Source organism: Zootermopsis nevadensis, unplaced genomic scaffold, assembly GCF_977971745.1.
Source record: "Zootermopsis nevadensis isolate Lab colony 2312 unplaced genomic scaffold, Znev_1.0 Znev_ptg000030l, whole genome shotgun sequence".
Taxonomy (NCBI): domain Eukaryota; kingdom Metazoa; phylum Arthropoda; class Insecta; order Blattodea; family Termopsidae; genus Zootermopsis; species Zootermopsis nevadensis.
The window spans coordinates 12,182,258-12,199,602 of NW_028259162.1; the positions used below are offsets into that span (position 1 = coordinate 12,182,258).

The 17,345-nt window shown below is 40.3% G+C and overlaps 1 protein-coding gene across 10 annotated transcripts in view; it reads right to left on the reverse strand.

Moving 5' to 3' along the window:
- Positions 1 to 17,345, reverse strand: part of Doa (CDC like kinase darkener of apricot) — a 77,957-nt gene that overhangs the window by 16,978 nt on the left and 43,634 nt on the right. For 6 of the 10 annotated variants that reach the window (XM_087358439.1, XM_087358440.1, XM_087358441.1 and 3 more), the window contains 3 exons: positions 16,993 to 17,215; positions 1,098 to 1,176; positions 334 to 400 (listed from right to left, as the gene is read on the reverse strand). In XM_087358439.1, coding sequence (XP_087214565.1) covers positions 334 to 400; positions 1,098 to 1,176; positions 16,993 to 17,215 — 369 coding nt within the window. Of the gene's footprint in view, positions 1 to 333; positions 401 to 1,097; positions 1,177 to 2,329; positions 3,943 to 10,477; positions 11,286 to 16,992; positions 17,216 to 17,345 lie in introns of those variants that run through there. The other 4 variants (XM_022084052.2, XM_022084055.2, XM_022084049.2 and 1 more) reach the window with 4 other exon arrangements.

Below are 17,345 nucleotides of genomic sequence, written 5' to 3' on the forward strand. Positions count from 1 at the left end.
ACATGCCACAATACTTTATTCACACAAAGTTCAATTTTTAAATTAAAAACTAATATGTAGTACAATATAACACAATCTTCCTACGTATGAACTACTACTGTAAGTTAAAATTAAAAGTTCCAGCCCTCAGAATACAGAAACCTAGGGAACTCAAACAATTTTTTTATTATGTTCTACCGGGGGGGGGGGGGGGGGGGGGGGGGAAGAGAGAAAGAGAGAAGTGGCACCACCAGCCATTAGGAGAATCCTGTTTTAAAATCAATCTACTTACATTAAAAAATTACATTTTACAATAAATATACTAGAGAAAAGCTAGCCAAAAATTGTACTTACACATGCATATCCTTAACTTTTACCACTTTGCCAAATGTGCCCTCCCCAAGGGTGGCCAGGATCTTATCTGCAAATTAAATTCACAAGAAATTAGTACAAGCAAGCAAAATTACTGTGCTGCTGTTAGAAACCACTACATTCCGAACACAAGAATCCAGATAACTTCTCTTACCATTAAGTCATCTGCTTCATGTAAAAAAATATCACTTCATGCACACTATGACTGGCTAGTGATATATATATTTACTGTTTTAAAATTTCAATATTATTTTATTCGTATATGTTCTTACTAAACTACTATGTGGTCTTTGCATATATGGAAGAATCCTTTAAACCTGTATGAATAAACTTTAATTACACAAGTGGTCTCCAACACGCACAGTTCACAACGACAACTCATAAAAATACTTTATATAATCTCCCTATTTGGTCAGTATAATTTTCTCAACTGCTACATTAATATGCCAATTTCTTTCACCTCTCAAAGTCATACCAATTGATGAATTTGAACTGTACTATCATGCTTATGTATCTTTCATGATGGATCAAATCTCTTCCTTCCCCTTGAACCCGTATCATGCCATCTAAAATCCATCGTCCCCCCTCCCACAACACACACAGCGCTGAAAAGGAATGGTAGTTATTAATGCACTCTAACTGAGAAAGACGTGTGAATATTGTTCTCCCCATGGAACTGGTGTAATATCAGGGGAAATGATATTGTCTATTAGTATATCTACTACAAAGTAGTTGTATTCACGAACATCGGTCTTGGAGAACGTCGCCATGGCGATATATCAGGTGGCCATCTTCATCGTCTTCCACCGAGGGTGCTCGAGAGCTCTGCAGGAAGGCAAGTCACCGCACACACCACACCGTCCGTCAGTCACAGGACATGGTCCGAGCCGTCGCCAATTTACACCAACCGACCGAGCGGGGTGAACAGGGCGGGCAGGGCAAACAGGCACATCCGATCACGTGGCGCAGTGGGCGATAGGTAGAGGTGGAGGTGCCATTTCATTGCCGCCAATTCAAACCGAGATGCGAACCCAACAATCAAGAGACAAAGAGGGGAGAGGGCAAAATGGTTTGCCATGTCAACAAATGATGTTAACAATGATTGCCATGGGAACAAAATAACAAAGCGTCACCACAGCAATACAACAAACAAATGGAGGCAATGGCATTGGGGAAATATCTTGATGAACCTTTAAAAATTAACTAGAATTATTTACTGAAAGGTTGGGATTAAGTCAAATCAACCACTACCACAGCTTTCCTATGCAAGAGTGAGTAAATAACTGTACTTTTATAAGTGTCACATTTGTAAGTTTTAATGTCCACTTCAGTGCTTAAATGCTCAACTGGATATCCTTAATTCATTAGAATTGGCTTCTTACCAGCGTCTCTTACTGCAGAGCCGCTCAGCTAGAACTAAGACTTAGCATGCTGCTGAGGTCAGATCAGTGGATCAGACAGGCACTTGCTGTTAGTCACAAACATACCTTCAAAAAAACATACAGTAAAGGCAAAATAGTTATAAAAACTGCTTTATCACATGTTCAGTGCTGTCTTATCTGCATATAAGTGAAAGAGGCAAACTATTTGGTATTACAAAGCATCATGCATCAATCATGTGATTACACCAGCAATTTTGTAAGTTACTTCATTATAGTGTGTACTTTCAGCTTTAAACACCACTCCATGTCAAGGAACAGTAATGATGCTAAAGCTATTAAGCAAACACACAGCACTGTATTAAGTACGATTTTTTCATACAGACGTGTCTGAATATTTTTTTTTTTGGGGGGGGGGGGAACTTTACTTTTCACAGAAACTTTAAAAAAAACACCCTTCTTCAAACTTTGAACAATGAATTAATCTGTAATTCAACTCCATGAACCCCACAGTTGCTTGAGATATTCTTCAACTGCCACACAAAGTTGAGCGAACAAAACTTGACTGTCTCATGCTCTAAAGCCAGATCACTACTTACAGTTGGTACCACAGCAGAGGTATATTTGTGCTGGTACTTGCTGGCAAAAACATTGGAGGACTTCGTAGACTTTTGCTTATTTGACGTTGCCTCATACGCTCTATTATAGGCATCATCTAACAAGTAGTACTTTCCTTCTGGGGCAACAACTCTTCCACTAGACTCCTCTACTGTACACTTTCCCTCACCAGCAGACTTATTGTATGCTTCATCTAAAGCAGTGTACTTCATTATCAGGCTCTGAATCTCTTTCCGCCTGGCCTCACGTTCATTCACAGCATCTTCTATGGGATGTTCCCGCTTTGGAGTTTCATCAGTACTGGAAGGTTCAATCTCAACAGGGCAGAGACGTAGACCAGAAAGCAGTAGCCTTCGTTCACCCTGTTCACTTTTGCCCGCTCGTACGGGGCGCACGGGAACTCGTCGTGAATGATCCCCTTGACCAGACTTATGTCTATGACGACTGCTACTATAAGCCTGTTGCTGCAGCCTATGCTCACCATGGCGATAAGGTGTTTTCTCTCGGAGAGGAGCTGCTGTACTTTTGCTCACATAGGGGTATGCCTTTTCTGCAAGAACGATATTGGCCGTGGTAGCACTTTTTGTCAACAAGGGAGGAGATTTAGAAACTTCACGGACAGATTCTGTTTCCACCCTTCGTGATTCTGTCCCGACCCTGCGGGTCCCTGCATCACCCCTCCGACGTCCATATTTGTCTAGCACTGCAGAGTACTTGTCTTCTAGCCTGGATCTGGTGATTCCCAACTCAAGGGCGACCGAAGTCGATGACGGATTTGATGTAGCGATATTATCGGTGGTAGTGGAAGCTCCGCGTACCCGCGTTGTGATACGGTGGAGCAAACTGGAGCAAGATTCACTCAGCAGCTGAGTCACGCTTGAGGTCGTGGAGCGAGAGTAGCGATGTCTTCTGCTAGGTGCCGTCGAAATCGTCTCATTTGTGTTTGCACGAGAAGCCATTCTCCTGCTATCTTCAACGGTCAGTTTCGATCTGGCCCCAATAGAAAGAAAAGGTGACGAGAACTCTCAGAGGCCGAAATGTCCGTTCAGCGTTGTCACATATTGCCAAGTGATTACTGGTGACCACAGGATTCGGCCAAACATCCTACGCCACGTTGGTAAAACTGTGTCAACATTTCTTGTTGTTTCTGCACTGAACTTTTCTACCATTGCAACAATAGAGTCGTGTCGTTTGAACTACACACTTTCGTGGTCGTAAATAAAAGACATTTCTTCCGACCTCCCCCACGTACTCTTCAGAAACGTGACAACAGCGCAGCCAGGGATGCAACTAAAGATACTCCGGCTACGCTTGCCTCCCCTGCCAAATGCTGGCCTGACTAAAAATACCAGGCAGAGCGGGCTCCAAGAAAGAATGCGCAACGCAGTAGCTTTCTGCTAATTTCTTACGTAAACTGTGGCGAAGAAACAAAAAATAAATGTTTATAGCCAAATATAACGGCCATATCCCGCAAATAAATTAAACACGAGCATAACGTTCCTTGCCTTTCGAGATGAAAGCACGCGACCTGATCGCAGCAAAGCTCTGTGATTGCTTCTGCAATGGGTTTTGCGAAACATAATTTGGCGAATGAATTTGTTTCTTCGTGTAATTTTGCTAGAAAAAATAAACGAATTCACTGCTTCAGCAGGTTCATGCCGATAGAATCGAAAACGTAATATCACAGTCTTTGCCCAGTTCAAAATATAATAAAGTATACAGTATCGTTCCTCTATTTGTTGGAGAAATCATTCACAAAATGTGCAGATGATAGGTCATGTTAACGCATTTAATGAATCATTTCCCCAACACCTCGGTGCTAAACGCCTTTTTCCCCACTCATGCCACACTCTACTTCATTTGGATAATTAACTGTATAAAAACAAGACTGTAAGAGGCAACTTGCATAATAAAAGCGCGATCTTAAAGCCAATTACCTAACATCAATGAATGAAAATTTGACAAGGAGTTCCAAGCAGAATTCATAAAGTCTAATCCCATACTGCGCAGTCTATGTAGGCATTCCAACAAACGAACGTAATATTGTTCACGGGTTCATGTTGCTGGGGTCGTACGTAAATGGTCATACGATCGAATCTCACTTCGGGTACATTTTTTACTGTTGCTTACAAATGTAAAACACGTTACAATTATTAAAATGCATCTGGGCAAACATTCTTTGTTCCGCAGAGTTGCTAATTTCAGCATCCCACATCAAGTGTCGCTACCACCTCAGAATTTCGTGCGACCATCAGTCAACTCGGTTCAACTTCCGCTATGAAAAGAAATCATGCTTAAAGATTAATGTGGAAGAATTTATACGCAGCTTTCAGAAAAATCTTGGGCAGTTTAACGACAATGGATCAAAATGCAAAGAGTATGTTCCTTTTAAGGGTTTGTGAAGGCGATGTGGTACTGCGAAGTGGCAAGTGTGCCATTTTAAAATCACTCGTTTAGAAAAGGGCCCTAACAAAAGCTACGGCCGTTTCTTCAAGAAAGTACAACACCTAACAACATCTTGCGTAGCAACAGTGCGTAGTCAAACGTAACCACGCATCCACGTCATATCAACCGCTAATGTGTTGCATAGTGAAGATGTCATCCGGGACGATGCGACTGCCCTGTGATGAAGGCAGTACGAACCTCGAACAACGTCGGTCAGTTTCAAGGAACCTACAAGGGGGGACATCCCAGAAGTCTTGTCCACAATCGTCGCCGGAAGAACCTGAAATCTCACTGTTCCATATTACTCGTACGTACTGCTGCGAACTGCCAACCTACCACCTTTCAATGACTGTGGTTACCTTCAGTCGATTCTTGGCACACATCCCGAGCTTTCGCTTGCGCAGATTCCGTGACCATGGCGCTAAATCGAGACTGGTAACAGCAGATGGTTTTTTATTTGAAGCACCGTGGCCCATCTCTCTAGCCCTCAAAAGCACTCGATCAGTTCACTTCAACACAACAGGTAGGGTAACAAATGCAGATGAATTTTCGGGTGAAATGTATGTGAGATGAGCGAAATATCACGGGCCATAAAACCAGTCTGAACAATATATTTCGCGACAATGTCTATTCAAGACTGAGCAATCTGTTCTTAACGACATGTTGACGTTTGTGAATGAAATAGTCACAAAGTGTTCGGAAACGTCTAATTCAAAAACACAGAAACTATGAGCACGCACACGACACGAGCGAACAAATCCCTAAATCGTATATGTGATCTTGTTCGCTCCGTGTATCTCATCTAACACCCTTTACACACCACGGACGCATTTCTTTCCAAAAATCACACCATATTTCTAGTATCAGACACAAAAACAAAACGTATACCATAATTTGTCAACACGGTCACGAATATGCTTCAGAGTCCAGACCAACATGACAGCAATCTCTCTCTGAGCGCCACAGATGATCGACTTATGCTCAAAATGTATTCGAGCTGTTAACTGCATTGCTGACCACGCGAGAAGCACTCCAAGCCGGTTCTGGCGTGCTCGTGAAATGAAGTTTTAAAAACGGCACCCAAAGACTCGTTAAACTGTCTACAAAGTTGTTTTATCCGCGCTATAAAAGAACATTCTCAATTCGTTAGTTAGTCCAAATTACATCTTATTTATGTTCATAAGATTCCATCGTAGCATATTTAATGGCGCTGTATCAACCAAAGAAGTCGATCAACGCAGACTGATACACGAGAATTACGTCCGGTAAACTTCGACAGATCTGAGCGACTAACAGCTTGTACCCATGGACATACCGCAGTCAATAAAATACAAGAAACGAAACTCTGACAGCGACGCTTGAATCTATTACTGTCAATGTTACCCTAAAGACATCATCAAACACTGAGGCTACGAACTTTATTTCCAAGCACCCATTTTCTTTAAAAGCAAAGATTACGGAAAAAGATAACGCTTATTTTACATAACACTGTTTACATGTTCCTTCACTACAAGTTAAGGCCCGTACACTTCCTCCAGTAGTCGTGTCAGGTAGCTTTTTGATCATCAGGCTTCTATTTTAATGTAGTACGTTCCTTTAATGACGCTGTCAACAACTGAAATTGGTGTCGTGCGAAAGGATTACTGAAAGACAGAACTGGGATGTAGAAGGAATCGGCCTTGACCTAATGATCTAAGGCATTATCCCGGCATTTACCTGGATAAAGTCAAATGATAAATCTCTGGCGTACCCGAACACGGAAGGGTTGGTATTCTGTACCAGAAACGTTTTTGCATTTCGTTTTCTTATGCAGTTTACGCAAGGCGTGGGTCAATATGATGTAAGACTTGGAACTACGAGGACGCGATCATTTCTAAATTTATGGGCACCATCTGAGCACAAGCCTGGAGGAACGCAGAAAAACGAACAAAAATTACAGCCGTCCATCTAGGATGGGACTTAAACAAAAACAAAATTCTAAACACCCCAGGAGCTGGTTTGAAATGTGTTTCGTTTTAATAAATAACCTGTAATCCAACAATATTAATTACATTGTACACGAACTTACCACTGAGGTACGCCGTTCATGCAAAGTGAAAGCCAAACATCACGAAGACCTACAGTTATGCAATAATCCTGCCAAAATTTCACGTGTTTAAAAGTAATAAATCCCACGTGGTTACTAGAAGACAGCCATTTTGATATTTGCTTAGTTTTGTTTTAATTATATTAACAGATAAATTTTAAATACAGGAAAATTCCTACACGTGTCAGTTGTAAAGGGTCACGCAACCCCGACATCGAAAACCACAAAACGTGGATTTAACGACTAACCGAGTGCAGTAATTTACGATTCATTTGAAAATAATGTAATGGTTAGTAACTGCCAAAAAAAAAAAAATATATACACACTAAAAGCGTCAATCAAAATACAAGTACATTTCAAAGCGTAACATAACAAAGGATGTAGGCATAACTAACAATACTGGTGCATTCGCCATATAACGAGCGATGATTTTTATTTGTTAGAGACTAGATGTTTTAGTTGTCAACTGCAAAGCTTACAAATCCGTACCTGGGCTCAAAAGTTCCACTTCCGATGCGCTGATTTTTAATAAAAACTTGAGACGGTTCTCAAGCTGAGACAACAGCATAAAAAGTCTTATGTCGAAAATTGTTTACACTTAACGAAAAAGTGTACTGGACATAAAACCTGTTTAGTTTTTTCCACAACTTGTTTGAATTTCTTTTCACACCGATGAATATCGAGTTCCACTTTAAACGCCCGCAAGCATTCACGTGGTGTCAGTTATTTCAACAAAAACTCAATTTGTCGACCATGTTTCTTAAAACGTATCAACACCAAGAATAAAATTCAATACGCGGACAGACAGGCGCCTTTTTCGCAAACTTTTCGTAGTAAACGCGACTAAGAACTGATTATCTCAACCGTGATAGGAAACACGGTCACGAAAAATTAATGTTAAATTATAATAATATACAATTAATTTCGAAACGGTACCGCAGATATACAAATGAGAAGAAATTATTAAAAAATAAAGAGACCGCTTTTCACAACTAGCATTTCCTTAAGGACCGAAGGGAAAATGAGACTTTGAGCGACCACAATAACGATGGAAAGACCAAGCCTATTCTGGGGATCATGGGAATAAATCTTCAGAGCTCATAAGGACTGGGATTACAACTACATTTAATGTACAGTGAACACAATGCGTATTGGAACACCGCACGTCACATGTGATGAATTCACCAGAATTATTATCACCGCAGAAATACGCATATTTAGTTAAGAGTTAGGGAGCCATGCAGCGACATCAAACAACCAGGAAAATCATATCCTCTGACACAGAGGAAGTGATGTAATTAATTTCCTAGTGAGACATGTTCTGTGATTCCCTTGTAGTTCACGAACTTTGGAAAAAAAAAGTCCTTAACCCGAAGTATCTGAACTCCTGTTTCTACTGTAGCGTTCAGTCCTGCTGCTGTGTGATGATTAAAAAAAATACAACTTAGAAATCTCCACCAGCAAGTCACAAACTTGTTTACATCAGGAGAGGCTGAGGGTGGTTCCGAGATAAATTGAACGTACAGTGCCATCAAGAAAAACAGAGCCGAACAAATTGACTTTGACCTTTGGTTCAGTGAATTACCTCTGACGTAAATTCCATCTGGACCAGTGTTGCATTTTGCTTATCAACGTGTTGAGTGAAAATATGCTTTGCCCGGAAACCATGCAATACTCAGATAATTTAATTTTCGAGTTGGGTTCAGTAGCTTTCTTGACAACCTAACAGTCGCTATGCCAATCAAGAAATTCTCTGCCTTTTATGAAGTATGGAGGCACACAGCCATTTTATAATACGCGGCACAGAAACATCGGCTCTCAGTTCTCAATTAGCTCTCTCGTGTATAATCCCTGTCTTGCGATTCTTAGTACTTCATAATTTGTATAGCATTTAGTACATCATCCGGCTTAAAGTATAAAATATCTAACAAACTGCTTCAACAATGAGAGCATTTTCAGTAATGGGCGATGTTTTCATGACGGCATTCAGCAAGACCTCACTGCTTCAAGGTCGAGTCAATTCTCAGCTCAGACAGACAGTACAATGTTCGCTACAGCTCGGCCCTTGACCCTTTTCTGAGGCAGATGAAATCAGTCTGTACCCTCAAAATTCCATTCCTGAAACACAAATTTTTAACACTATCCTCCCACGTATCCATGGATCTCCTAAGCAGTCTCTCATGCAGACTTTCCAACGAAAATCCTTTACACACTTCTAATCTTTCCAACGCGTGCTACATGGCTTTCCAAATCATCTTCCTTGATTTATCACCCTAATATTTGCCGAAGGGTACCAATTATTAGGTTCCTCATTATACGAACTTTTCCATTCTCCTTTCAATCTATTCCTCTTTGGTCCAATCATTCTTATCAGGAACAAGTTATCTAACACCCTGAATCTATGTTATTCCCAGTTACGTGAGTGACCACGTTTCACACACACACACACACACACACAAAACTAATTATCTTACGTAGAATTTTAGGTTTTCACGGCGGTGAGCCTGAAGACAGCAATCTTCAAATTATCTTACATTAAAACTGCTTTTATCTAGTTTTCGTTTGCTCCTAGAACCTAGTTACAAGGGTCTCATACAACTTACGAACCCCATACTCGTTTACAACGTCGGCTTATTCCTTCTTAACATTGGACTAATAAGATTAATCTCGGAAACAAATGTTATTTGCGATACATCACCAGTCAGCAACTGTTGGTATAAGCGTTCGCGTAATATTTCTTTATACAAAAAACTTCCATTTGAGCAAAACGTTTTTGCTAAACACAGAACTCTTCAAATATATGACTCAACTTTGAAACGTGATGGATGTAGTATACATCCTGACATAAAATTACATCACTTTCAAAACGTCAGATATTAAGAAGTCATGTTGTACAAACATCTTAAAACACCGTTATCAAACATGATTATTGTTTAAATACACACAACTGTAATACAAACAAGAATTTTTCTTTCCCCCCCCTTTACAATTCGATGAACCCTATAGGTTCACGAACTAGCTCGACATAGAATTTCAGGTGCAAACAACCAAGAAAGATCAACAAAAAATGGCTTTTCGCTAAACAAACTTGCCAATAAATGTCAAGATTACAAATACAGCCAAGTTAATTCACCTGTGCTATCTTGTACTTGCCGATCTGATTAGTTCGAGACACGAGCCGATTGCACTCGAGAATACGAATGATCCATCACAATCCATAATCCACCATAAAGAAATGTAATGTGTTGAAGCGTGGTAACGTGCGCGCTTCGTTCTTCTGTAGAAGCGAATGTCGCAATGAAAATCCACCCTCCTCTCCAGCGCAAAGGTTCGTATGACGACATTAATCAAATATCGACAGACCAACGACTGGCAAACACATAAACCAACCACATTTAATTCTGTAATTACCATAATATTTTCCGCGCTACTCTGCTCCAACTGCTTTACGAATGCCCTCGAGTGCTCTAAAAACCGAATGTTTGGGTTTCTCTGCATACTTCGCGCAAGGTAAAAACAAACTTGTTTCCCAAAGGCGCAAACAATAAGTTTAATACCATTCACTAAACTACGATTACAATTAATTAATGACAACTACCTCGGGGTCGGGATCGGGTTCGATTTCGGGTTCTGGCTCAACACCAGGTTCCGTCTGAACTGCGGATTCCATGCATGGAATCCATGTCCACGGGAGTCCGGAGCCGGTGCCATTCGGGAGATCAACCACAGGCCACCACGAAGACTGGACGAGGGCCATCTGGGGCTGAGGAGGCGGGGGTGGTGGAACTGACTGAGGGGTCAGCGACAACTCGCACACTCGTTGCTGCAGCAACTGATGCTGCAGATGTGACTGCGTTTGAAGCCCATAAAATTGCTGAGGTACAGCTTGTCTACAGAACAGGCCAAGCTGCTGCTCTTCTGCTTCCGAAATATGATTGTGTGGATGAGACCAATCTGCTTCCATCCCGCTCTGTACTAGTAGCAGCACGGGAAACATTTATTGAAACCAACGCATTTCTTCCGTGCTTCAAGAAAATTGGTTCGTCATTGAAACCGCCACAAAAGAAGACAGAAAAAAGAATCACTGAACCCGTCTCAAGACAATCACCAGATATGTTTATGAAAGACAACTGCTCAACCAATGAGAAATTTCCATATTGTTCCCAGCTCACGGACCTATTCAGGGAACGTGTTCCCTCTGCAATTCAGTATCATATTTACTGTACAAGCATCGACGAGCACTGAAACCTAACACTTCCGCCGATACCATCACTACTACAACAACCACCACCGCCGCCTCCACCGTCGTTCGAAGTCCATCACACCACCAACAACGTCTAGTAGAAACCTGCACAGCTGGCCATCTCTACTAAACGCCAACACGCGCACTCGAGGCGGCTCGAACGGTGGAGTGGAGTGGCTAACTAACTCGTGACGAAGCGGCTTCAAAAATAGTTCGTCACACCAGAAATAGACATTCATTCGTTTGAAAGGAGTATGAACCATCGTACAAGACGCAATAGCCATACAGTTATTAAAGCACTCGCAGATTTGCAACACCGATTCGTTCCATTAATTTAAATAAGTGTTATAAAAACTCCACAATCCATGTCAGAATTCTATTAGGGCGTTTTTCCCTCAAGGAAACAATTTCTTGCACATCCTTAATATCCATGTTTCGCAATAATTTTTAAATTTAGGTCTCCACTAAAATCACGCCGAAAACGAAGTTTACATCAACCAACTCCGAGTTGTATTTTACAATTCTATTACCTCCATTTCACAGCTGCAGCTGAGCGAAAACTGACCATACCGCCGAACATGATTACAGGGGTCAGTAAGCCGAGGACAAATGATGGAATCGTCAATAACTTAATTCCTTACTTATAGAAGGCTTTCTTGCCCAATACAACACATACACACATTATCTATCAAAAAATCGGCAACGTTGCGCCGCAAGGCGACATTGAAGTTATTGAACTCATTACACGGCCATTTGCTTGCTTGCTGATACAGCAGTAATGACTACATATTTATTGTTCTTGTGCTCCCCATCGATTGTTATAGTTAATTTATGAATCAAGAACCTCACATTCATTCTTCGGATTACATCGTTAATATTGTAATAATAGTACTTTTACTATCAGCATATTTATCACCTTTACTGAAACACAGTTTCTCTAGTGCGTGAGCAGAAAAAGAAGTCAATTTCGTCACCATCAAGAATATCAGCTTCATTCATATCTCCTGCTTTCCCACAAACGATTCTCAAAACATTCTGTGCCAGTTTTTTAAACAGTGAAGCCACTTCGAAATTTTAAAGCGAGTTTCACCCTGCGTTTTGCTACTACTTCTGCTCATGATTTATTAGCATTATTCCTGAAATCTGAATCTTCCTTGACTTGGCACATAGTCTTTCAAACAACGCATTCTCGAAGTGAAATGGCAGTATTGAACAAGAGGAATGTGTGCAAAAAAATTCTGTAAGAAACCTGGAAAGACAGTCATGGAGACCTGCAAAATGCTTAAATCTGCATTTGAAGAGACCTTGGGATGCACTAAGCATTTATAGTTAGAGCAGTTTTCTCGGTTTAAAAATAAGCGAAACTGCTGTCGAAGACGATTCAAGCTTCAGCCATCCAGTCACCATAGCAACCTGAAGAAACAAATATCCATATCTGTGACTGAATATGTAATGAAATTCAGACACTTCATTAAGATATTCAGTTCAGAATTGTCTGAAAAAACCAAAGCAAGATTTGTGAATGTAACATCAGGTTACTCCACAAGGAACTTCTTTACAAAGCACATTACAGTGGTTCCCCACCCAGATTCTTAACTGGATTTAACACCTGACAATTTTCTGTTTCCCAAACAGCAGACAATTCAGAAAACGCATGTCTTCAGCTAGGCAGATGATACCAGAAGTGCTTCAACACATCATCAGAAACTCCAGCAATGGTGAAAAGACAAGTGGACACAGAAAGTGTTGGTGTTGCGTGACAATGTCAGGCCCTATACCAGCGTCCAACCAAAACAGACACTGGCATCCCTTGGGTTCAATGCCCTACATCCACCATATTAATCGGATTTGGCCCCACCAGATTGTGTCCCGTTTGACAAGACGAAAGATCATGGAAATGACGCATCAATCATTTTGTTATATCACTGCAGTCCTGAAGTGCTGATAAGGTTTGCGTAGGGTACAGTCTGGGCAACATAGAAATAACTTCGCATTTCACTGTATCACTGCAGTTAGCACAGTGATTAGGCATTCTTGGTCAGTCTCTTATATGCACCACCTGTTTTCCCTCTCACTACAAGAACCCAAGTACAAGTGTACTCCCAGCTTAGATGAAGAACATATTCCTTGCAATAAAAGTCTGGAATAACAAATAAAAAGAACTGCATTACAAGCTATATATGTTACTTAATGCCAATTTAAATGGGGGCTGAATTCCTAAATGGCTGAGAAATCATAAAATATGCCGGAGTAATCTGAGTCTGAGCCAAGGCAATTCGTACTTACAGATTCCTATCTAGAATCCACCTCCCTACTGCTTGAATACATAAAAGAAAGAAGGTTTAACTACTATGAACTTCTGCTATGTGCATATAATATAACAATTCAAACATTGTAGCTGACCATTCAAATTTATTTCAGTCTAAGAAATAATCTTTTCAGAGTGTCAAACCAATGGACATTCAGGTTTGACAGCGAAAGATCCATGCAAGAACGATATTCCACAGCTGGTCAGATGGTATTGTAAAGAAAGCAAACTACTTTACTTCCAAACGATTTCACAAATTTTTTGTAGAATCAAATTTTTCTAACAATTCAATATACATAAAATTTTAAAGCCACACAAAATGGCTAACTTCGGTTTTCAAACATCAAATCCACAAACCTGAGATACCAATAAAATATTTTTAGCAAAATAAATTCAATTTTTTGTCAGAGCCAATGACTAGTTGGGGTCCTCGACACATATTGTAAAAAAATTGCCATTTATTATAAGGAAGTTTACTTCATACACCAACCAAAATCTTCCTTGCACAGAAAAATGTCAGCATCCGAGATTAAATTTTATATAAAATCCTTTCCTTTATTAGTAAATCTTTAAAATCATAAGTAGTGTATGTCTGTAAATAAACTTACATATTTGTTACGCATTCTAACTCCTAGTTTCCGATGACGGCTCCTGTATTTGTAAACTTCGGTAATAATTATCTGTGTAAAGATCCTCTTCCTACAATCTCTGTCAAGAAGGTATTAAAATTTAAACACCAGTTCCAAGACAAATTTGTCTGTCCATGCCTTTCAAAAGACAGATTTCAGTGGCCAGTTTTCAAATTCTGTAAGACTATCATGTTAATGTTAAGAACCGTACATTTAAGAAACTGTTATTGCTCTTGGCGTACATACTCTGTCATACTGTTTCAACCAAACTGCACGACGCTTAACACCTAACATATGCACCTAATCAAGCCTTCCTTAACGCAACATTAGCAAATGGGCTGCTTCTGAAATAAACACCAGCTTTATCACCGCTGACCTTCAAGGACCATATCTAGGAAGGCCAACAACTACCACAAAGAATCATTAGTTATTTGTTGGATATGACGAAGTCAAGTTCACACACGCAAAGAACAACTGCACAGTGTATACAATGAAATGTTAAATGCAACTGTCACGTCATGGCAGGAACTGCATAACTCACCACCAAGCACTACAAGATTTTCCTGGCAGGATTCAAATACTGTTCCATAAAAAGAACATATGTAACTTAAACTTTTTTAAGATGTATTGAAAATGCTGTCCCTGTACAAGTATAATCTTTCTGTATTGCTAAAATGCATTGAAATTACATCATGAAGAGGACATTTAGTGAACTAAACATCAATTAACTTGGGAGGAAACATCTTCTTCTGCTTCTTCTTCTTCTATGGCTCTCCAGTCTGTATTCTGTCCATGGCCTCCTCAATTCTCCTCTTCCATTAGGTCCTATCCTCTGCTGCCTGTCCCGAGGCTTTGAAACATCTTCCTTTTTACGGTGCAAGGTTGTTAGCCTTGCTACCAACCCCCAACCTGGAGGACCAGGGTACCTGTCTTAGTCTGATCTCTCCGCCCTCGACCAATCTGGCTAGGGAGGCCCTACCAGTAGCTCTTGGGGTCACTGAGGTATTCAAGCCCCACCACCACAAGGTGCATGGGAGGAAACACGTCCATGCAAATGAAATCAAGCCTCATTATAAAAAATCAAAGTCCAATTTCGTTGTAATGAAGTCACGTGATTGCAAAGCATGAACAACACTTGCCTTGTACCGCCAAAGTTTTAAGCACCTTAGTTGCTTTGGCTGCTGATGACTTTGAGATGCTGGTCTCTTGTGGAAGGCTTCTCTATGACTTCAGCGGTGTGTTCTAACTGAGCCCTATTTACTCTTTGGTAAGCACAAAGCAGTTTTTAGCATGTCTCTTGTCCAGGAGAGACCAAGCAGACCTAACTTTATTAACAAGTTTGTAGATGCCAATTTTGCTTGGAACCGTGATCTCGGAAGATTTACGATAAAATCTTTCTAGCAGAACCCAATTTAACACATGATTCAGACAAAAAACATGCATTTAAACAGTACAGCAAACCATATTCACACAAAACAAAACAACAGACACAGCTGCAGTGTTGTGTGAACAATTTTATTGGAAACTGCTTTTACTACTTGGCAGTGAGTAATGCACTTCCTGCTGGAAAGTGACACTTGTGTTCAACTTTGTCAGTTGGCACTGTACGTGGATTAACAGAACGGAAAGAAAATCCGGAGTAAGAATTATAAAAACATAAATGTTTGATGCTTCAGTGAAATCAAGAACATGGCACAATAGTGTAGAAACAAATTTGTAGCGACTCTTTCATGAGTATTTATTTACATGCCGTCAGTCAGGAACAAATCTGATCACTCTCACAAATAAAGATCACCAGGCCATGAAACAACTAACCAACGTTTCAAAGTCGTACCAGGATCATTCTTAGGATTTATTCATTAACTCCATCACTCCATTTATCTCAACTATTTCTCTCTTTGAAAATGTCCCTACTGCTTAAGTCAGGGAAATATTTATACAAAACCATGGATCGCGAGGTAGGAAGTAACAATTATCAGACCAATTCGCGTCGTTTCTAAAATTATCTACTGCCAACCGCATGTAATGTCAATTTTGACAAGTCACATATTTCTTAAAATTATTAAATAAAGGTCTTCCAGCTGACAGTCATGAGATAAGAACACTCATACAAAAAGGTAGATGCGAGGTTTTTCCACAATGCCTGGGTTCAAGGCACTGACTAATTAAAACAAAGACCTCATGCAGAATTGTCAATGATTCACATGCAGCGTGATACAGTATTAACGTACACACATTATATTCCGTTTATATTTTAAAGTAAGTTCACTCCATTATAGACCTCGAGTTATGAGATATCGGAAAGCTGCCACGTGTTGTAAATTGTGTGTCAACAGTCGAGAAAAAGCTGTTACACACAAATTTTTATCTGCTAGCTACCAAATATTTCCACACTGGCCGACAGTTGGTCAAATGTGAGAGGAAGAAAAAGTATCCTTATCTGCCGAACAATACGTGCTATTCTATGAAAAAGCCTAGTTAAATGACAGCTGTGCAAGCTTCACAGACCATCTACATCCTTCAGGATGTGTACACTTTCATCAGCAAATATGGGCCAGACGACTGTACACCAGCTTAGGCCAAGACTAACAAATCGAGCCGAGCATAAGCACTCCAAGTAGACAGTTAAAATCTATATTCCCTTTATGAACTGCAGAATGCAGGGAGAATATTTAATAAAAAAATAACAGCTGAACTTATACTAACTAATCGTAAGATTCAATATACCCAATATTAACATTCTTCACTTTTATACAGCATTAAAACCTCACTATATTTACACTATCACATACTATGGGAGGAAAGGCAGTGTATTTATACTATTTTCATGTCAATGAAACTGACAGAGTGATTGCTGTGGTAGTAGCTGAAGTGCGTAACTAATGCTGTTGTAGGAACCCACAGGAGAGGTTTGTCCTTGCAGCTTCACTGACCTGCTGAAAACTCACCTGACTGGATGAATAGGAGCGGCGACTGTGCTCTGCCAGATCTCGATGTCCGCGATGAGTGTGGCCGCCCCCATGTCCACCACGATGGCGGTGTCTATGCTGACGACGGTGATTGCTCGATGTTGGCGAACGACGATGGCTCCGTTTATAACGTCGCTCAGCACTTGTACCACGTTCATGTTGACGAGAACGCTGCGCCCTTTCACTACTGCAATAAAATTAATAACATATTTGCATTATCAGTTAAATGTTTTCAAAGAACATTCATTATACTACCTTGACAAAATGTCACTCACCCCAATTGTTCACAAATCTAGTTAGTTACTGTAGATAATGTC